The 22,812-nt window shown below is 41.8% G+C and overlaps 2 protein-coding genes across 2 annotated transcripts; one reads left to right on the top strand and one right to left on the bottom strand.

Moving 5' to 3' along the window:
* Positions 1–9,658: 9,658 nt before the first annotated feature.
* Positions 9,659–14,467, bottom strand: ch25h (cholesterol 25-hydroxylase). Its single transcript, XM_041815990.1, has 2 exons — positions 14,028–14,467; positions 9,659–10,950 (listed from the first exon to the last, which is right to left on the bottom strand). Exons 1-2 carry the CDS (start codon positions 14,448–14,450, stop codon positions 10,615–10,617), a joined length of 759 nt encoding a protein of 252 aa, XP_041671924.1. The 5' UTR covers positions 14,451–14,467; the 3' UTR covers positions 9,659–10,614.
* Positions 14,468–15,336: 869 nt separating this feature from the next.
* LOC121528051 (interferon-induced protein with tetratricopeptide repeats 5-like) lies at positions 15,337–21,886 on the top strand. The gene is made up of 6 exons (XM_041815157.1): positions 15,337–15,468; positions 16,148–16,315; positions 16,865–17,054; positions 20,814–21,005; positions 21,323–21,547; positions 21,845–21,886. Exons 1-6 carry the CDS (start codon positions 15,464–15,466, stop codon positions 21,884–21,886), a joined length of 822 nt encoding a protein of 273 aa, XP_041671091.1. The 5' UTR covers positions 15,337–15,463.
* The last annotated feature ends 926 nt before the right edge of the window (positions 21,887–22,812 follow it).

Here is a 22,812-nt window from a genome sequence, read left to right as displayed (position 1 = left end):
ATCCTTTGGACCTGAGTTAACCCTTTAGACCTGAGTTAACCCTTTAGACCTGAGTTAACCCTTTGGACCTGAGTTAACCCTTTGGACCTGAGTTAATCCTTTGGACCTGGGTGAACCCTTTAGACCTGAGTTAACCCTTTAGACCTGAGTTAACCCTTTAGACCTGAGTTAACCCTTTGGACCTGAGTTAACCCTTTAGACCTGAGTTAATCCTTTGGACCTGGGTGAACCCTTTAGACCTGAGTTAACCCTTTAGACCTGAGTTAACCCTTTAGACCTGAGTTAATCCTTTGGACCTGAGTTAACCCTTTAGACCTGAGTTAACCCTTTAGACCTTAGTGAACCCTTTAGACCTGAGTTAACCCTTTAGACCTGGGTGAACCCTTTAGACCTGGGTGAACCCTTTAGACCTGAGTTAACCCTTTAGACCTGGGTGAACCCTTTAGACCTGAGTTAACCCTTTAGACCTGGGTTAACCCTTTAGACCTGAGTTAACCCTTTAGACCTGGGTGAACCCTTTAGGCCTGAGTAAACCCTTTAGACCTGGGTGAACCCTTCAGTCCTGGGCCTACCCCTCAGTCCTGCGTTAACCCCTTTAGACCTGGGTGAACCCTTTAGACCTGGGTGAACCCTTTAGACCTGGGTGAACCCTTTAGACCTGAGTTAACCCTTTAGACCTGGGTGAACCCTTTAGACCTGGGTGAACCCTTCAGTCCTGGGCCTACCCCTCAGTCCTGGGTGAACCCTTCAGTCCTGGGTCTACCCCTCAGTCCTGGGTGAACCCTTCAGTCCCGGGTCTACCCCTCAGTCCTGCGTTAACCACTTTAGACCTGGGTGAACCCTTTAGACCTGGGTGAACCCTTTAGACCTGGGTGAACCCTTTAGACCTGAGTTTTCTGTGTGAGAGGATCTTGAGGATGAAGGCCGTTTAGAGTCTCTGCTGAGGCCGGACAATTCATTGAATTTTAATCGTGATTTCAATTTTGGCTTCTCATGATCATAAAAACATTATAATGGAAGATAAACGGTGAATGTGTGCTTCAAAGAGTATTTTTGGGTTGTGTGTGTTGTTGTGTGTGTTATTAGTGTTTTTTGCATATTGCAAATTTTGCAAGTTTTACAGGAGTGCATGTAGATTGGATATTCATTTTTATTTATAGTTTTTTATTGCTATAATTTGATATATGGTTATTATTTTACTTTTTACTAATTTATTTTTGATTGTTCTTTTAAGTTGTGGTTCAATTAATACTCAAATTTTGAAATTAATGAATAATTGTGTTTATTAATGGTGATTTCAATATCAATCAAAATAATTGTGATTATTATTTTTGCCATAATGTCCCCGCCCTAGTCTCTACGTGACCTTCAGTCCTCTGTGGTAAAGTTCACAGAGCCATCATGCCTCAGAAAGACTCATACCCACCCATCCATCATCCGTTCATCATGTTTCACAAAGGACTCAGTGTTCAGAGGAAATTGTGAAACTCTGTCAGTTCCAGCAGGCCCCGTCATCCGTACCGACACGTACCTCAGGCCTTTTCTATGGGAACGGGACGTCCCGCTGAGCTCCGTCACTGCCGTGGAAACTTACTGACAGGGCCGGCCCCAGCTTTTTTAGAGCCCTAGATGAGATTATGATGTGCCCCCCTAACCCCCCTGACCCCCCTGACCCCCCCAACCCCCCTGACCCCCCACCTCAGAGCACAGATCTGCTGTTTACGGCTGGGAAAGCTGGTCCGCTTGGGGAAAAACCATCGTGGGCTACTTTGAGGTCAAATGTGACTTCCATTAGAAAGGATCCCCCTTTCTGTCTCCAAACAGGATCCAGATTCCACTCTTCACTGTGGGTGTCTGACTCTGTGATCGGCTCGTTGGGTCTGATCTTAAAGGTGTGGCATTAATCCGTGCTTACACCTGTCCGTTATATAACCGGTGACTTCATTCTTTCACCGTCAGGGTGGTTTTATTTTTCCCTCTCCTGCCTGAACACGACTCCACAGTGAACCAATCAGAGAGCAGTGCAGTGTTGAGACAGGTCGTAGAGAGACTAGGAGGAGGCGAGTCTCTGCAGGTCCCGAGTCATATCAGCCAGACCGGAGAGACCAGAGCCCCCGCTATGGCGGTCAATGACCTCCCCAACATGGCTGTTCTGCTGTTTGATGCTGAAGCTTAGACTAGAGTGGAGGTTCTTTACTGGTCTCATACCAGGACCCCAGAACCCCAGAACCCCATGATGGCCTCAGAGAGAAGCAGCGGTCTGAACGTCTGCAGAGATGATGGTTTATTGTTTAAGTGAGATTTCTGTCTGAACAGGAAGCATCTCTGCTCTTCCTCTCCTGTGGTTTCTCTGTCTGCAGGGATTTCCTCCTCAGGTTTAATGTGGACCCGTTCCTTTTTATTACTTCCCTCTGTTGTGTCCTCTATCAGCTGCAGATAAAGCTGGAGCTGTGTTCCAGTGAACTGGTCTGCAGCCTGACTCAGGCCTTTCTCTGAATTCTCCTCACTGTTTAATCACTTGTCTCTGTTCCTGTCAAAGGCCTGCTCCCGTTCCTCAGAATTCTGTTTAAACCGTTAGGACCAGACTAAAGCTCAGCAACAGTGCCACTTCCTGCTGCTGGCAGAGGTGACTAATGTGGGGCAGAAGCAGTGCATGCTGGGAAAATAATACTTTTCCTCTGACTCACCTCCATGAGAACTTAAATAATCTGAAACACTGATCATGAATGCTGACATTCCTAATGACACATTCACTCACCAACCACTTCATTAGGTACACCTCCTCTGCTGCAGACAGCCGGTTTCACCATTATCACCAGGGCCACCAGATCTAGACCTTAGAGAGGTGCATCTAATATTACTGTAAGTGACTTTAACTGGTAATAAGGAGCAAATAAAAGTCAGTCCCAACATGAGCCTCAAACAGCTGATCCTCTGTGAACAACGTAGTAACTGTATGATGCATGTTCATGTGTCTCTGCCTCTGTCTGCGAGGGTTTCTGGGAAACCATGAGTCTCCTTCCTACCACCAGTGGTGGAGGTCAGAGGAGGCTGGATTACTGAATCCTTCTTTGGATTAAAGTCCTGATGGTTTGACCACGTCTCCTATGGTTAGCAGTCAAGAGCCAGGTAGAGACAGCGCTGTGGTTCACGTGGACATGTGTGCCCGCCTGCATCTGTCCCCAGGCTTCATAACATCAGACTAGAATCACTGATCATCGGCTACACAGACGCCACAGGAGGGATTTTTGCACATTATTTGCACAAATGTGCATATAGGTCAGAGGTCAGCAGATATTTTTATGATATACGGTGGGCTGGTAGGCCTTAAAAACACCCTTTTCTCAGAAATGAAAATCAAACATGAATGATTACTGCAGAAACTGTGACGTTAATGAGGAATCAGACCTCTTCTCTTTAACTCTCAGTTCAGCCTCATTAAATAATAAACACGAGATTAAAGAGCCGCCAGCCGCTTCTCTGAGAAACGCTACTGGAGGACAGGAAGTCCTGCAGGGGTCACCAAAGCCAGCAGAGGAAATCTCTGTAACATTTAACCTGCAGAGTCACCTATGAACGAGTGAATGAATGAATGAATGACTGAATGAATGAATGAATGAATGACCCTGTAGACTCTCACTAACTAAAGTCAGAGTCACCTATGAACGAGTGAATGAATGAATGAATGAATGTATGAATGAATGTATGAATGAATGAATGACCCTGTAGACTCTCACTAACTAAAGTCAGAGTCACCTATGAACGAGTGAATGAATGAATGAATGACTGAATGAATGAATGAATGAATGACCCTGTAGACTCTCACTAACTAAAGTCAGAGTCACCTATGAATGAGTGAATGAATGAATGAATGACCCTGTAGACTCTCACTAACTAAGGTAAGAGTCACCTATGAATGAGTGAATGAATGAATGAATGACCCTGTAGACTCTCACTAACTAAGGTCAGAGTCACCTATGAACGAGTGAATGAATGAATGAATGACTGAATGAATGAATGAATGAATGACCCTGTAGACTCTCACTAACTAAAGTCAGAGTCACCTATGAACGAGTGAATGAATGAATGAATGAATGAATGAATGAATGTATGAATGAATGAATGAATGACCCTGTAGACTCTCACTAACTCAAGTCAGAGTCACCTATGAATGAGTGAATGAATGAATGAATGACCCTGTAGACTCTCACTAACTAAAGTCAGAGTCACCTATGAATGAGTGAATGAATGAATGACTGAATGAATGAATGAATGAATGACCCTGTAGACTCTCACTAACTAAAGTCAGAGTCACCTATGAACGAGTGAATGAATGAATGAATGACTGAATGAATGAATGAATGAATGACCCTGTAGACTCTCACTAACTAAAGTCAGAGTCACCTATGAATGAGTGAATGAATGAATGAATGACCCTGTAGACTCTCACTAACTAAGGTCAGAGTCACCTATGAATGAGTGAATGAATGAATGAATGACCCTGTAGACTCTCACTAACTAAAGTCAGAGTCACCTATGAACGAGTGAATGAATGAATGAATGACTGAATGAATGAATGAATGAATGACCCTGTAGACTCTCACTAACTAAAGTCAGAGTCACCTATGAACGAGTGAATGAATGAATGAATGAATGTATGAATGAATGTATGAATGAATGAATGACCCTGTAGACTCTCACTAACTAAAGTCAGAGTCACCTATGAATGAGTGAATGAATGAATGAATGACCCTGTAGACTCTCACTAACTAAGGTCAGAGTCACCTATGAATGAGTGAATGAATGAATGAATGACCCTGTAGACTCTCACTAACTAAGGTCAGAGTCACCTATGAATGAGTGAATGAATGAATGAATGACCCTGTAGACTCTCACTAACTAAGGTCAGAGTCACCTATGAATGAGTGAATGAATGAATGAATGACCCTGTAGACTCTCACTAACTAAGGTCAGAGTCACCTATGAATGAGTGAATGAATGAATGAATGACCCTGTAGACTCTCACTAACTAAAGTCAGAGTGCCCTATGAATGAGTGAATGAATGAATGAATGAATGTATGAATGAATGAATGAATGAATGAATGAATGACCCTGTAGACTCTCACTAACTAAGGTCAGAGTCACCTATGAATGAATGAATGTATGAATGTATGAATGAATGAATGAATGACCCTGTAGACTCTCACTAACTAAAGTCAGAGTCACCTATGAATGAGTGAATGAATGAATGAATGACCCTGTAGACTCTCACTAACTAAAGTCAATGAATGTATTAATGAATGAGTGAATGAATGAATGAATGACCCTGTAGACTCTCACTAAGGTCAGAGTCACCTATGAATGAATGAATTAATGAATGTATTAATGAATGAATGAATGAATGAATGAATGAATGACCCTGTAGACTCTCACTAACTAAAGTCAGAGTCACCTATGAACGAGTGAATGAATGAATGAATGACTGAATGAATGAATGAATGAATGACCCTGTAGACTCTCACTAACTAAAGTCAGAGTCACCTATGAACGAGTGAATGAATGAATGAATGAATGAATGTATGAATGAATGAATGAATGACCCTGTAGACTCTCACTAACTCAAGTCAGAGTCACCTATGAATGAGTGAATGAATGAATGAATGAATGAATGAATGTATGAATGAATGAATGAATGACCCTGTAGACTCTCACTAACTCAAGTCAGAGTCACCTATGAATGAGTGAATGAATGAATGAATGAATGACCCTGTAGACTCTCACTAACTAAAGTCAGAGTCACCTATGAATGAGTGAATGAATGAATGAATGACCCTGTAGACTCTCACTAACTAAAGTCAGAGTCACCTATGAATGAGTGAATGAATGAATGAATGACCCTGTAGACTCTCACTAACTAAGGTCAGAGTCACCTATGAATGAGTGAATGAATGAATGAATGACCCTGTAGACTCTCACTAACTAAAGTCAGAGTGCCCTATGAATGAGTGAATGAATGAATGAATGAATGTATGAATGAATGAATGAATGAATGAATGAATGACCCTGTAGACTCTCACTAACTAAGGTCAGAGTCACCTATGAATGAATGAATGTATGAATGTATGAATGAATGAATGAATGACCCTGTAGACTCTCACTAACTAAAGTCAGAGTCACCTATGAATGAGTGAATGAATGAATGAATGACCCTGTAGACTCTCACTAAGGTCAGAGTCACCTATGAATGAATGAATTAATGAATGTATTAATGAATGAATGAATGAATGAATGACCCTGTAGACTCTCACTGACTAAAGTCAGAGTCACCTATGAATGAATGAATGAATGACCCTGTAGAATCTCACTGCAGCCATTCAAGTCAGAAACACCTATGAAAGAATGAATGTATGAATGAATGTACGAATGATTGAATGTATGTATGAATGAACAAATGAGAGTATGAATGAATGACTGAATGAATGTATCAATGAATGTATGAATGTATGAATAAATGTATATATGTATGTTTGTATGAATGAATGAATGAATGTATGAATGAATGACCCTGTAGACTCTCAGTTAGGTCTGAGTCACCTATGAACGATTGAATGAATGAATGAATGTATGAATGTATTAATGAGAGAATGAATGTGTATATATGTATGAATGAATGAATGAATGTATGAATGTATTAATGAGAGAATGAATGTGTATATATGTATGAATGATTGATTGAATGAATAATAAATGAATGTATGAATGAATGACTGACTGAATGAACTCATACTTTTGGACCTCTCACTGTGACTGAGTGCGGTCGTATTGATCTTTACCAGGGTCCAACAGGAAACAAGGAGAGAAGTTTGTTTTTCAAAATAAAGTTTATTCACAGATTTTTAACTTCACATTTTTATTCTCATTCACATTGAAAGCTTTCTTCATCCATCCATAACCACAGCAACAACAAGTCTTCATCACTCTCTCTGATCTTCATCACTCTCTCTGATCTTCATCACTCTCTCTAATCTTCATCACTCTCTCTGATCTTCATCACTCTCTCTGATCTTCATCACTCTCTCTGATCTTCATCACTTTCTCTGGTCTTCATCACTCTCTCTGATCTTCATCACTCTCTCTGATCTTCATCACTCTCTCTAATCTTCATCACTCTCTCTGATCTTCATCACTTTCTCTGATCTTCATCACTTTCTCTAATCTTCATCACTCTCTGTGATCTTCATCACTCTCTCTAATCTTCATCACTCTCTCTGATCTTCATCACTTTCTCTGGTCTTCATCACTCTCTCTAATCTTCATCACTCTCTCTGATCTTCATCACTCTCTCTGATCTTCATCACTTTCTCTGATCTTCATCACTCTCTCTGATCTTTATCTCTCTCTTTGACCTTCATCACTCTCTCTGATCTTCATCACCCTCTCTGATCTTCATCACTCTCTCTGATCTTCATCACTTTCTCTGGTCTTCATCACTCTCTCTGATCTTCATCACTCTCTCTGATCTTCATCACTCTCTCTAATCTTCATCACTCTCTCTGATCTTCATCACTTTCTCTGAGCTTCAAAGAAAACCTTCAAAACATTTAAATACTGACAAATTCTAACCAGCTGCACCTGGACAGAGCACACCTTCATCTATTTAGGGATAAAACCATTGAGACATGCAGGATTCTTCATCATTCTAGTCAGTTTAACATCAGCAGAGAGGATGCATCACTTTAACATCAGATTAACCTCAGATTAACCTCAGATTAACATCAGATTAACCTCAGATTAACCTCAGATTAACATCAGATTAACCTCAGATTAACCTCAGATTAACATCAGATTAACCTCAGATTAACATCAGATTAACATCAGATTAACCTCAGATTAACATCAGATTAACATCAGATAAACCTCAGATTAACCTCAGATTAACCTCAGATTAACATCAGATTAACATCAGATTAACATCAGATTAACCTCAGATTGAGACATGCAGATTAACCTCAGATTAACATTAATCAGCAGAGAGGATGCATCACTTTAACATCAGATTAACCTAAGATTAACATCAGATTAACCTCAGATTAACCTCAGATTAACATCAGATTAACCTCAGATTAACGTCAGATTAACCTCAGATTAAGCTCAGATTAACATCAGATTAACCTCAGATTAACCTCAGATTAACATCAGATTAACCTCAGATTAACCTCAGATTAACATCAGATTAACCTCAGATTAACATCAGATTAACATCAGATTAACCTCAGATTAACATCAGATTAACATCAGATAAACCTCAGATTAACCTCAGATTAACCTCAGATTAACATCAGATTAACCTCAGATTAACCTCAGATTAACCTCAGATTAACATCAGATTAACCTCAGATTAACCTCAGATTAACCTTAGATTAACATCAGATTAACCTCAGATTAACCTCAGATTAACATCAGATTAACCTCAGATTAACGTCAGATTAACCTCAGATTAAGCTCAGATTAACATCAGATTAACCTCAGATTAACATCAGATTAACCTCAGATTAACCTCAGATTAACCTTAGATTAACATCAGATTAACCTCAGATTAACCTCAGATTAACATCAGATTAACCTCAGATTAACATCAGATTAACCTCAGATTAACCTCAGATTAACATCAGATTAACCTCAGATTAACCTCAGATTAACATCAGATTAACCTCAGATTAACATCAGATTAACCTCAGATTAACCTCAGATTAACCTCAGATTAACATCAGATTAACCTCAGATTAACCTCAGATTAACCTTAGATTAACCTCAGATTAACATCAGATTAACCTCAGATTAACCTCAGATTAACCTCAGATTAACATCAGATTAACATCAGATTAACCTCAGATTAACCTTAGATTAACCTCAGATTAACCTCAGATTAACATCAGATTAACCTCAGATTAACCTCAGATTAACCTTAGATTAACCTCAGATTAACATCAGATTAACCTCAGATTAACCTTAGATTAACCTCAGATTAACATCAGATTAACCTCAGATTAACCTCAGATTAACCTCAGATTAACATCAGATTAACCTCAGATTAACCTCAGATTAACATCAGATTAACCTCAGATTAACCTCAGATTAACCTTAGATTAACATCAGATTAACCTCAGATTAACCTCAGATTAACCTCAGATTAACATCAGATTAACTTCAGTAACTTTTCCATATGTAACAAATTTTGTCAACATTCTCTGAATTTGTTCTACATCATCCAGCAGGCAGTAATCTCTGCTTTAATGATCACTGAATCATCCCTGAGTTAACTTTCATTAACTCTCTTTGAAGCCATTAAGGACAAAAATGTCCACCTCAACAAACTGCTATAAAAACTGAACAGATTCATATGTTTTCTGCTTTTTTTTTGCATGAATCTCTTTAACAACTTCAGCTGTGCTCAAAACTATCAAACATTCATCATTTTGAGGATTTTAACCCTTTAAATGCCAGTTTGATTACTTAAAGATCAAAACTGTGGTTTGAATGGGAGTCAGTGGGACGTTTTTGTCCTTAACGACTCTAAAGGGTAGTAAATTTAAAATCAGACGCTACACAAAAACTAAAAATGCATCAAAGTCAATATTTTGGCTAATGTTTGACATACCCAGGACTGATTTTAAAAAACACCCCCCACCCCCCCAACACTAGTTATCGGGAAAATAATGACTGTTTAGTGTTTTTTTTAGAAAAAATATGACTGTCCTGTAATCAAAGTGGCATTTAAAAGGTTAAAATCCTCAAAATTATCTAATAACTGATTGTTTCGATCAGAACTGAAGTTGATCAAAAGATTTGACCAAAAAAAAGCAGAAAGAAATATTCTCTTAAGTTTTATAGCAGTTTTTTGGAAGTGGACGTTTTAAAGCGTAGTAAATGTGTTTCAGTGTTTCTCTGACCTGTTAGAGCAAATGAAATTTGAATTTGAAAATTTGCTTAGAAAGAAACTTTGTTGTAAAAAATGAGACCGTATGCACCGACACAGCCAGAACGGTGAGAGAGGAAGAGGAAACATTGGCCCATAGTGACAAAAATGTCTGCAGGGATGGCTGAGGGTAAAGTAAAAACGAGTTAACAGAGACAGGACGGCTCTGCTGCTTCTTCCTCTGGTCCAGTTATTCCAGTTAAGACAAGACTCCTCCCACCTCATTAAACATGGAGAAGATCCTGTTTTCAGCATTTCTTTAACAGTCTAGACCAGTTTCACGTCTGTTCAGTTCACTAGTTTTCTAAATAAAACATTTCACATAGTCCCCGTGTTTGAGCGAGTAAAGTCCACGCCGCCGTCGTCCTCACGGCGCCGCTCTCTGAATAAATACTTCAGCAAAATAAAGACTATAAATATCTCTGTAGGAGGAAAGTATAAAGTTTTATAGAAATACTGAGCAGGTTTTAGAGACTACTGTGGGCTAGGGGTGTCTCGTTCACAGGTGAACATCTCAAGTCTCCTTCATTTCTCCATCAGTCCAGGAAGTTCAGAAATCGAATGTCCTGATTGGTCCAGCTGGTTCTTCTCAGAGCCGTCCTGATGAGTCCAGAAACTTCTTAAACCGTCCGTTCGTTCAGCCGTCCTGAGTGTGGAGCGTCCCGAACAGTCGGTCCCAGTGGGTGAAGTAGGGGGCGTAGTTGTACCTGGGCTTGAGGTGGTGCAGGTTGTGGTGGCGTGCTCCCCCGTACAGGCCGAAGGGAACCAGGCGGTGCGTGGCCCAGGGGAGGTCGTAGCCGCAGTGGTCCTCCACCGACAGGTAGATGTTGACCACGAAGAAGGCGAGCTCTGTGAGCGGGTGCACGCCCAGCAGGAGAGGGTTAGAGGCGGCGAAGAAGCCCAGGCTGAGCGTCTCCCACGCCCCCGAGTACTCGGTGGTGAGGGCCGAGGTGGAGGTGAAGGTGTGGTGAACCTGCAGGAGGAGGAGCCAAAAAAACACGTCCAATAAGGTCATGAAGCATTCTCAGAGTTTTATCCCTGTTTTTATACTTAGCTAAAGATGCTGGGACGATAAGACTTTGCAAAGCAGATGGACACGCCCGTTGCCCTGTTTTTCACTGGTGAATCCATCTTGTTAAGCTCCTGTATGAAACGTTTGGGCCCGATTAGAAAGTGACAGGACCAATCAGTGACGAGGGGCGGTACCTTTAGGCCCAGCAGAGTCGTTACATTAATGAGCAGCAGCAAGAGCTGGTGCAGTTATGGAGGAAGAGATCAGCGTGGATGCTGCTAAAGCGCCAGTTTATCAGAACATGACGATTCTTCATTAAAAGAACAAAGAACAGCAGTGAGCTGTTTCCTTTTCAAAAACCACAAAAGTCGAGTACTGACATGTCTACAGTCGCCATGGTTACCGTTATTCCTCAGTAGCTGCACACCCTCAGCTTGATAACCGTTATGTCACGTGTTTTGTTGCTCTGATTGGCCCATAGAGATGTGACAGACAGAACGTTCATCCAATCACACTCAGAGTTTTTTTTTTTCAAATCCTCTGCCTTTTCTCAAACGTTTCCTATCGAAGCTTTCACAGATGGATGAGTGAAACACATGGAAACATCCATCTGGCGTGTCAGGTTAGGGACGATAATTATTGATTAAAAAAACATGGCATTACAACAGAATTGCTACGGAGGCCCTGAAATGCAACTGCAAAAATGCACTTAACTAAGGAAATATAGATAAAAGAAGAACAAAACACATCACAACATATGAAAATATTACACAACAAAAAAAAACTGTTTCACCAAGTCAATAAATAAATGAATTAATTAATTAACATAAAGCAGAAAAATGTAATGAAAAGAAAAAATATTTCACAAAAATGTTACATAACACAAGAAGATCTCATAAAATATCAAAAACTGACACAAAACAGATTTTTAAAAATTAGAATGTAAAAACATTTGACCCCGCGCAAAAAAAGTTACTGTATGGAGGTCATTTTGTGTCTTCATATTTTCAAAAATGTAAAATTAATTTGAGAGCAAAACCTTAAAATTGCAATCATTTTGAAAATACAATTAAAAATTGATTTTACAGTTTGTTTTGCAATTACATTTTTTTTTTAAATAAGTTTGATTGAAAAAAATTACTATAGAATTAAATGTCAAATTTTTTTTAAGTGTCCCTTGCAAATCAAAATATTTGTATAAATCAATATATCTGATTAAGGGTCATAAAATATTTTGCCATGGACCAAAAACCTTTGCTTGTAAATAATTTTTTGTTGGTAGCGGGTCAAAAATCTTTGGTTGTTAATAAAACCCCTTGGCTGCTTTAAAAAAAGTTTGGTCAAGTCACTGATTTACCTCCATACAGCTGATAAATGAAACCTGGTTGTCTTTAGATTTTTTAAAGTTAATTCCACAGTAAAGACACTAACGGGCCTCTGTAGACTATTTAATGATCTGCTCCACAGTTAAGACACTAACGGGCCTCCTTAAACTATTTAATGATCTGCTCCACAGTAAAGACACTAACAGGCCTCTGTAGACTATTTAATGATCTGCTCCACAGTAAAGACACTAACGGGCCTCCTTAAACTATTTAATGATCTGCTCCACAGTTAAGACACTAACGGGCCTCCTTAAACTATTTAATGATCTGCTCCACAGTTAAGACACTAACGGGCCTCCTTAAACTATTTAATGATCTGCTCCACAGTAAAGACACTAACGGGCCTCTGTAGACTATTTAATGATCTGCTCCACAGTTAAGACACTAACGGGCCTCCGTAGACTATTTAATGATCTGCTCCACAGTAAAGACACTAACGGGCCTCCTTAAACTATTTAATGATCTGCTCCACAGTAAAGACACTAACGGGCCTCTGTAGACTATTTAATGATCTGCTCCACAGTAAAGACACTAACGGGCCTCTGTAGACTATTTAATGATCTGCTCCACAGTAAAGACACTTACGGGCCTCTGTAGACTATTTAATGATCTGCTCCACAGTTAAGACACTAACGGGCCTCCGTAGACTATTTAATGATCTGCTCCACAGTTAAGACACTAACGGGCCTCTGTAGACTATTTAATGATCTGCTCCACAGTAAAGACACTAACGGGCCTCTGTAGACTATTTAATGATCTGCTCCACAGTTAAGACACTAACGGGCCTCTGTAGACTATTTAATGATCTGCTCCACAGTAAAGACACTACTGGGCCTCCGTAGACTATTTAATGATCTGCTCCACAGTTAAGACACTAACGGGCCTCCGTAGACTATTTAATGATCTGCTCCACAGTAAAGACACTAACGGGCCTCCTTAAACTATTTAATGATCTGCTCCACAGTAAAGACACTAACGGGCCTCTGTAGACTATTTAATGATCTGCTCCACAGTAAAGACACTTACGGGCCTCTGTAGACTATTTAATGATCTGCTCCACAGTTAAGACACTACTGGGCCTCAGTAGACTATTTATTGATCTGCTCCACAGTTAAGACACTAACGGGCCTCTGTAGACTATTTAATGATCTGCTCCACAGTAAAGACACTAACGGGCCTCTGTAGACTATTTAATGATCTGCTCCACAGTTAAGACACTAACGGGCCTCTGTAGACTATTTAATGATCTGCTCCACAGTTAAGACACTAACGGGCCTCTGTAGACTATTTAATGATCTGCTCCACAGTTAAGACACTAACGGGCCTCCGTAGACTATTTAATGATCTGCTCCACAGTAAAGACACTAACGGGCCTCCGTAGACTATTTAATGATCTGCTCCACAGTAAAGACACTAACGGGCCTCCGTAGACTATTTAATGATCTGCTCCACAGTAAAGACACTAACGGGCCTCTGTAGACTATTTAATGATCTGCTCCACAGTAAAGACACTAACGGGCCTCCTTAAACTATTTAATGATCTGCTCCACAGTAAAGACACTAACGGGCCTCTGTAGACTATTTAATGATCTGCTCCACAGTAAAGACACTACTGGGCCTCCGTAGAACTGATTAATTGCTCGTCGTGCTCACCTTGTGGAAGTGTCTGTAGAGCCACGGCACCCTGTGGTGCAGCAGGTGCCAGGTGAAACTCTGGAAGTCAAAGAGCAGCAGGCAGACCAACACCTGGGCCAGGAGGCGGGGCAGAGGCGGGGCCTGGGCGGGCAGGTGGACGGGCCGCAGGTACCAGTGGAGCAGCGTCAGCGGGAAGATGAACACCAGGTGGTTGTAGAGCGTCAGGGTCAGGCAGGTCCACGCTGAGGACCAGCTCACGGAGCTCTGAGGCTGCAGCTTGTACCTGCGCACCAGAGCCCACCTGGTGGAGAGCAGGTCCAGGAGGAGGAAGGGCAGGCAGAAGGCCAGGTAGACGGAGAGCGAGAAGAACAAGGGGAAGAGCGGCGAGGAGAGGACGGGGGAGTGGTGGAGGAGGGCGGTCCACAGAGGCTGCAGGAACATGGTGCCATCAGGTTCACGGCGAGTTTCTACTGGAGAAAATGAGTGAGAGTGATCATTCCTGCTGCTTTTATCAACACTCACACCACACCCACCGCCCATATATGGTCATTCCTGAGATAAGGACATGGAAACTAAGGAGTGCTGTAGTCCAGCCTCCACATGACGCTCCTTCCTTATAATCCCTCTAGAACAGTGATTCCCAACCTGTGGGCTGCGGCCCCATGGTGGGCAGTGACGGTTTTGCAAGTGGGCCACCAAATCACTTCCAAAACAGTATGATTCCTGTGTGTGTGTGTGTGTGTGTGTCTGTGTGTGTGTGTGTGTGTGGGGCTGTTTAATAAAATAAAGATAAAATCACTCTGACCATCAGCTGTTTAATAAAATAAAGATAAAATCACTCTGACCATCAGCTGTTTAATAAAATAAAGATAAAATCACTCTGACCATCAGCTGTAACTTCCAGCATTATTCTGTTTTTACAATATTAAAAAAAAGATCAACAGAAAATCATCTGACAGAGCTGACAAATCTGTTTTTTTCTATTATTTTTGTTATTATTATTATTATCATTGTTGTTGCTGTTGTATTTATTGATTGATTTATTATTATCAGTATTATTGTGACTGTTGTTGTAGAGTGCCTCTCCTGGTCCTCCTCTGTGGAGCAGTGCTGCCCCCTGCTGACTGAATCAGGACTCTGATCACAGCCTCATGTGTCTGACGTCATTATGAGCTTTTCTTTTAAATGTATAATTATCCTGTTTGCTTTGTTTTATATCTCACTTTTTATTCAAACCAAACCTCTGAAGAAGAAACTGCTTTCTGTGAATGAATCTTCACATGGTTTCACTAAAGGTCAGTGAACGTATCATCAGACTCAGTTTCAGTTTCGTTTCTCCTGAACAGAAAATCAAAGACAACAGAAGGACTGAAAACCCCGATCCATCCAAGGTCCCTGTGGAGGTCTCTACTGATCACCTGGACTTTTAAAGTGGACCACTGAGGAGATTCAGAATGAGGTGGGCTTGTTTAATCCTGAGATTAGAGTCTTCTTATTCAGAATGAGATAGGCTTGTTTAATCCTGAGATTAGAGTCTTCTTATTCAGAATGAGGTAGGCTTGTTTAATCCTGAGATTAGAGTCTTCTTATTCAGAATGAGGTAGGCTTGTTTAATCCTGAGATTAGAGTCTTCTTATTCAGAATGAGGTGGGCTTGTTTAATCCTGAGATTAGAGTCTTCTTATTCAGAATGAGGTAGGCTTGTTTAATCCTGAGATTAGAGTCTTCTTATTCAGAATGAGGTGGGCTTGTTTAATCCTGAGATTAGAGTCTTCTTATTCAGAATGAGGTGGGCTTGTTTAATCCTGAGATTAGAGTCTTCTTATTCAGAATGAGGTGGGCTTGTTTAATCCTGAGATTAGAGTCTTCTTATTCAGAATGAGGTGGGCTTGTTTAATCCTGAGATTAGAGTCTTCTTATTCAGAATGAGGTAGGCTTGTTTAATCCTGAGATAAGAGTCTTCTTATTCAGAATGAGGTAGGCTTGTTTAATCCTGAGATTAGAGTCTTCTTATTCAGAATGAGGTAGGCTTGTTTAATCCTGAGATTAGAGTCTTCTTATTCATTCCAACAAAGACACTCTATGCGGTAACATTATGATCCGCTGTGTAACATTACACTCCTAACCCCGCCCCCCCAGTTCTCTGCTCTGCAGACTGCAGCGGCTGGAGTGTCGGTTCACTTGGGACCTGAAGCGGGACGACACGGACCTGGAGAACCTGAGCACTCGACTGCAGGAACACATCGCCCTGCAGCTGGGACAGCAGGGGGCGCTGGCACGCTCCTACAGCTTCCTGGCCTACGTCAGGTACCGCCCCCTCAGGACGTTTTCTCTAACTCTGGTTCTTTAACTGCCAAAGACTCTGGTCGAATGTCTGACCTACAGCAGTCTATGACGGTGAATTAGTGCCACTGTAAAAATATCAGAACTGAGAAAAAGAAACTTCTGAGAGGATCAAGTCAGACACTTATCAGAAAACTAACTCAGAACTTTCAGGGGAAACTAAACTTGGATTTCTTTAAGAGTGGAAAGTCAACAGTGGTCTGTTTTATGGGTGACAGCCAAGCTGGAGCTGCTGGTCTGATATCAGGATTATATCAGAGTATCATCAGCATATAAAGACATAAATATCTCTACAGAAACATCTGGAGCTTTAGAGGAGAGCAGCACACTGATTTAGACATTTACAACTGTTCAAACCAGGAAATCTGAGTAAGAAACAGAAACATTTCAAGGTTTGATTTCTTCTAATCATTTCTTAAAACCTCAAAAAAATGTCAAATATACACATCATTTTACTAGAGCCCCCAAACCCTGATGGGATCTAACACGTCATGACGGTCTGTGTGACCTCAGGTACCTCCAAGGTCAACCAGACGAGGCGCTGTCACTCCTCAGCCAATCAGAGGAGACGACCAGGAAGTGCTACGGTGAGGAGAGCGAGCGTCGGCTCGTGGTGACGTACGGAGACCTGGCGTGGCTGAAGTATGAGACCGGAGCGATCACGGAGAGTCAGAGATACTGCAGCATGGTGGAGGAGACTCTGGTGAGCACGCTCCGCTCTACGGCCAAGACTGAAATAATCTACCGCCCTAAAACCGACACACACGCCTATTAAAGGAGGAGGATTCACCATGCTGTTAAATCTATCAGTCGTTCTCTATATCAGCTGATTGTTGACAAAAATCCTCAGAGTCAGAACTGATTTCTACAGAGTTATGTCATTAAATTAAAATCAGTGAGTGCATAAATACTCCTCCTTCTAGTCTTTAGTAGAGTCTCCTCTGTCTGCAGTCTCAGTCTCTGAGTCTGTGTGGATAGGTCTCAGTCTCTGAGTCTGTGTGGATAGGTCTCAGTCTCTGAGTCTGTGTGGATAGGTCTCAGTCTCTCTGAGTCTGTGTGGATAGGTCTCAGTCTCTGAGTCTGTGTGGATAGGTCTCAGTCTCTGAGTCTGTGTGGATAGGTCTCAGTCTCTCTGAGTCTGTGTGGATAGGTCTCAGTCTCTCTGAGTCTGTGTGGATAGGTCTCAGTCTCTCTGAGTCTGTGTGGATAGGTCTCAGTCTCTCTGAGTCTGTGTGGATAGGTCTCAGTCTCTGGGTCTGTGTGGATAGGTCTCAGTCTCTCTGAGTCTGTGTGGATAGGTCTCAGTCTCTCTGAGTCTGTGTGGATAGGTCTCAGTCTCTGGGTCTGTGTGGATAGGTCTCAGTCTCTCTGAGTCTGTGTGGATAGGTCTCAGTCTCTCTGAGTCTGTGTGGATAGGTCTCAGTCTCTGAGTCTGTGTGGATAGGTCTCAGTCTCTCTGAGTCTGTGTGGATAGGTCTCAGTCTCTGAGTCTGTGTGGATAGGTCTCAGTCTCTGAGTCTGTGTGGATAGGTCCCAGTCTCTGAGTCTGTGTGGATAGGTCTCAGTCTCTGAGTCTGTGTGGATAGGTCTCAGTCTCTCTGAGTCTGTGTGGATAGGTCTCAGTCTCTGAGTCTGTGTGGATAGGTCTCAGTCTCTCTGAGTCTGTGTGGATAGGTCTCAGTCTCTGAGTCTGTGTGGATAGGTCTCAGTCTCTGAGTCTGTGTGGATAGGTCTCAGTCTCTGAGTCTGTGTGGATAGGTCTCAGTCTCTGGGTCTGTGTGGATAGGTCTCAGTCTCTGAGTCTGTGTGGATAGGTCTCAGTCTCTGAGTCTGTGTGGATAGGTCTCAGTCTCTGAGTCTGTGTGGATAGGTCTCAGTCTCTGAGTCTGTGTGGATAGGTCTCAGTCTCTGAGTCTGTGTGGATAGGTCTCAGTCTCTGAGTCTGTGTGGATAGGTCTCAGTCTCTGAGTCTGTGTGGATAGGTCTCAGTCTCTGAGTCTGTGTGGATAGGTCTCAGTCTCTGAGTCTGTGTGGATAGGTCTCAGTCTCTGAGTCTGTGTGGATAGGTCTCAGTCTCTGAGTCTGTGTGGATAGGTCTCAGTCTCTGAGTCTGTGTGGATAGGTCTCAGTCTCTGAGTCTGTGTGGATAGGTCTCAGTCTCTGAGTCTGTGTGGATAGGTCTCAGTCTCTGAGTCTGTGTGGATAGGTCTCAGTCTCTGAGTCTGTGTGGATAGGTCTCAGTCTCTGAGTCTGTGTGGATAGGTCTCAGTCTCTGAGTCTGTGTGGATAGGTCTCAGTCTCTGAGTCTGTGTGGATAGGTCTCAGTCTCTGAGTCTGTGTGGATAGGTCTCAGTCTCTGAGTCTGTGTGGATAGGTCTCAGTCTCTGAGTCTGTGTGGATAGGTCTCAGTCTCTGAGTCTGTGTGGATAGGTCTCAGTCTCTGAGTCTGTGTGGATAGGTCTCAGTCTCTGAGTCTGTGTGGATAGGTCTCAGTCTCTGAGTCTGTGTGGATAGGTCTCAGTCTCTGAGTCTGTGTGGATAGGTCTCAGTCTCTCTGAGTCTGTGTGGATAGGTCTCAGTCAGGATCAAACATCTGGACTCTGGAATTTTACTCCATTCTTCTTTGATAAACTGCTCAAACTCTCTCAGGTTGATCAGGGACCAGGACTGAACAGACCTTTAAAGTCCACACACTAATCCTCTCTTGGACTGAGGTCTGGTCTTTGACTCCAGAACATTCTCCTTGTTGTCTTTAAACCATTCCTCTGGATGCTTCGGCTCATTTTCTGACTGGAAAATAAATCTCTAAGCCGTAGTTCTCTGTCAGACTGAAGAGGATTGTCCTCCAGGATTTTCCTCTACCTTTACAAGCTGCTGAGAAGCATCCCCACAGCATGATGCTGCCACCAGCGTGCTCCACAGTGGGGATGGTGTGTCTGTGGTGATGTCAGTGTTTGGCGTCTGGTCTGATGGTCTAAACCAGGGACACCAAAGCGTGGCTCTGGAGCCTCATGAAGCTCTTTTATGTCTGAATGTGAAAATTTTTCCCCCAGAAATCTTAAAAATGGGAAACTCAGAAATTTTCCAGTAACCGGTTTGTCTCCCAGGCTTACATTGTCAACCTTTATTTGTTTCTGTTCATGTCCATCGCCCTTATTTTTAGTTTTTTGCCCCTTTAAATTCATTTTTAGTGCTTTAAGCCATTTTTGCCCATTTCTCCCATTGACACCCTTTATCACCAGTTTGCCTCTTTAATCCTGCTTTTTGCCACTTTTTGCCCATTAAGGCTGTCCTCTTCCATTACCCCCCCCCCATTTTTTCTCCCATCTTTTTGCTGTTTTTCCTGTTGTAGTCCCATTTCACTAATTTCCAGCCATTTTTAGCGGCTTTTCACCCATTTTTGCCACTTTAAATCTTGTTTTTCTCTTCAAGCACACTTTGGCCACTTCTTTTTGCCACTTTATCCTGTTTTGCCATTTCTTGCCACTTTTTCCCTCTTTTAGCTTTTTTTTTCCAATTTTTTGCAACTTTTCTCCCATTTAAGCTGCCTTTTGCCATTTAAGGCCACTTCCCCCCTTTTTTTTTTTACCTTTTGCTGCTTTTTGCCTGTTTTTCTCCTTCTTGTTGCTTTTTTGCCCATTCTAGCCCGTTTCACTCATTTCTTTGCATGCTTTTTCCTCTTTTTATGCCTACTTTGCTCCCTTTCACCCATTTCTGCCACTTTTTTGTCACTTTTGACTTTTTTTCCCACCTCGTACTTATTTTTGTTGCCACTTTTACCCCTTCGTGCCACTGTTCACCGCTTCGATTGCGGCTCTTACAAAGGTATCTTTTAACAGTTATGCTCTTTGTTTGAGCAGAGCTGAGTATCGCTGGTCTAAAGCTCCATTCTGGTCTCATCAGACCAAAGACCTTTCTTCCTCTTGACCATGGAGTCTCCCACAGTCCTTCTGGTGAACTCTAGTCCAGACTGAATCTGAGTTTTCTTCAACAGTGTCTTTCTCTTTGCCACTCTCCCATAAAGCTCTGACTGGTGAAGAACCCGGCCAACAGTTGTTGTCTGCAGAGTCTCTCCATCTCAGCTGCTGAAGCTTGGAGCTCCTTCAGAGTAGTCATAAGTGTCTTGGTGTCCTCTCTCACTAGTCTCCTTCTTGCACGCCCACTCAGTCTGTGAGGACGGTCTGATCTAGGCAGATTTACACATGTGACATATTCCTTCATTTCTTCAGGATGATTTAACTGAACTCTGGGTGATGTTCAGAGACTTGGAGATGTTTCTGTCTCCAACTCCTGACTTGGACTTTTCACTAACCTTTTCTCTGAGTGTTCTTTTGTCTTCATGGTGTAATGGTAGCAAGGAAAACTGATGAACCAGGAGTCTGACAGAGAAAAAGACTGTAAGATTTTCTGTGAATGCTATCAGGGTGTCAGCTCTCTAAGTGTGGATTTATTCTTCTTACAGAGGAAGTTTCCTACCGGCCCTCCTGCTGACCTCCATCCGGAGGTTTACGGAGAAAAGGGGTGGAGCTACCTGAAGTTTTCCCGGTCCTATTACCAGAAGGCTGTGGCGTGTTTCCAGAAAGCGTTGGCGCTCCAGCCTGATGACAGCGAGTGGAATGCCGGCTGTGCTATCGCTCTGTACCGCATGGAATCGGTCAGTGGGTCACGGTCCTGGAGTTCTCCTAGGAACCACAGAGACGCTAACAGCCTTTATCAATACCAGATCTGATTGGCATTTATTCAAAGGTGCATTTAAAAAGAAGTGAAATATAAGAGAGGTCAGAGAAGATCAACCTGATGTGGCCCTCTGATCCAGACCCACTGTTAGGGGGAGTTTAACCCTTCCTGTGCTGGTTAATTAGACAGTGGCAGACACACTCCTTCAGTAAACCAGACCCTGACTTCAGGTCTCTTTCATGTAGCTCACAGAAACCTCTGGGGCTGGTTTTTACACTTGTTTGTCATCTGCAGAGACCGACATCGTCCCAGGATGAAAAGTCCTCCCCGGCTGTCAAACAGCTCCGCCGCGCCCTGCAGATCGACCCCAACAACGGCGTTCTGTCCTCCATGCTCGCCCTGAAGCTCCTTAACTTCTACAAGCACCGAGAGGCCGAGGACCTGGTGGAGAGGGCGCTGAGGGCCGAGCCCGACAACCCTCACGTCATGCGCTACGTCGCCAAATATCTACGCATACGGGTAAATTCATGCCACACAAACCCAGGAGCCCAATCCTGGGACATTTTTAATCAGAATAACAGGAACACTTGTTATCACACAGCGCCACCTTTGGTCCAAACTCTGCTGGTGCCATCCTCTCTGTCTGACTCTCATTAAAACATTGAGGGAAATGTCCGTTTTTAAGCATTTGGTAAATTAAAGATATAAAAAACATACCAGCACTTTGGTGTCTGACTAGAACAACCACCTGACAGATTTAAACACCCACAAGCTTCTAAAACCTCTGACCTCCAAATCTATGAGTTTAATCCTCAGATCAGGGCGAACAGCTGTGGAAGTCTACAAAAATCTCTCTAGACCTTCACAATAAAAGCTGAACAAAATCTATCTAAACCTTCACAATAAAAGCTCGACAAAAATCCCTCTAAACCTTCACAATAAAAGCTCAACAAAAATCTCTCTAGACCTTCACAATAAAAGCTCGACAAAATCTATCTAAACCTTCACAATAAAAGCTCAACAAAAATCTATCTAAACCTTCACAATAAAAGCTCGACAAAATCTATCTAAACCTTCACAATAAAAGCTCAACAAAAATCTCTCTAAACCTTCACAATAAAAGCTCGACAAAATCTATCTAAACCTTCACAATAAAAGCTCAACAAAAATCTCTCTAAACCTTCACAATAAAAGCTCGACAAAATCTATCTAAACCTTCACAATAAAAGCTCAACAAAAATCTCTCTAAAACTTCACACTAAAATCTACACAAAATAGAAATAAAACTTCACAATAAAAGCTCTACAAAAATCTCTCTATACCTTCACAATAAAAGCTCAACAAAAATCTCTCTAGACCTTCACAATAAAAGCTCAAAAATCTCTCTAGACCTTCACAATAAAAGCTCAACAAAAATCTCTCTAGACCTTCACAATAAAAGCTCGACAAAATCTCTCTAGACCTTCACAATAAAAGCTCAACAAAAATCTATCTAAACCTTCACAATAAAAGCTCAACAAAAATCTATCTAAACCTTCACAATAAAATCTCAACAAAAATCTATCTAAACCTTCACAATGAAAGCTCAACAAAAAATCTATCTAAACCTTCACAATAAAAGCTCAACAAAAATCTATGTAAACCTTCACAATAAAAGCTCAACAAAATCTATCTAAACCTTCACAATAAAAGCTCAACAAAAATCTATGTAAACCTTCACAATAAAAGCTCAACAAAATCTATCTAAACCTTCACAATAAAAGCTCAACAAAAATCTATCTAAA

The sequence above is a fragment of the Cheilinus undulatus genome, linkage group 20 (assembly GCF_018320785.1).
Source record: "Cheilinus undulatus linkage group 20, ASM1832078v1, whole genome shotgun sequence".
Lineage (NCBI taxonomy): Eukaryota > Metazoa > Chordata > Actinopteri > Labriformes > Labridae > Cheilinus > Cheilinus undulatus.
This window is presented reverse-complemented; position numbering and strand designations above follow the sequence as displayed.

Bases quoted from the DNA above. Each gene is read 5' to 3' on its own strand.
- ch25h (XM_041815990.1), bottom strand. From the start codon at position 14,450: ATGTTCCTGCAGCCTCTGTGGACCGCCCTCCTCCACCACTCCCCCGTC. The intron at 10,951-14,027 runs GTGAGCACGACG...CTCCTCCTGCAG, and splicing joins TCTACAGACACTTCCACAAG to GTTCACCACACCTTCACCTC.
- LOC121528051 (XM_041815157.1), top strand. The intron at 17,055-20,813 runs GTGAGCACGCTC...TTCTTCTTACAG, and splicing joins GCATGGTGGAGGAGACTCTG to AGGAAGTTTCCTACCGGCCC. The intron at 21,006-21,322 runs GTCAGTGGGTCA...TGTCATCTGCAG, and splicing joins CTCTGTACCGCATGGAATCG to AGACCGACATCGTCCCAGGA.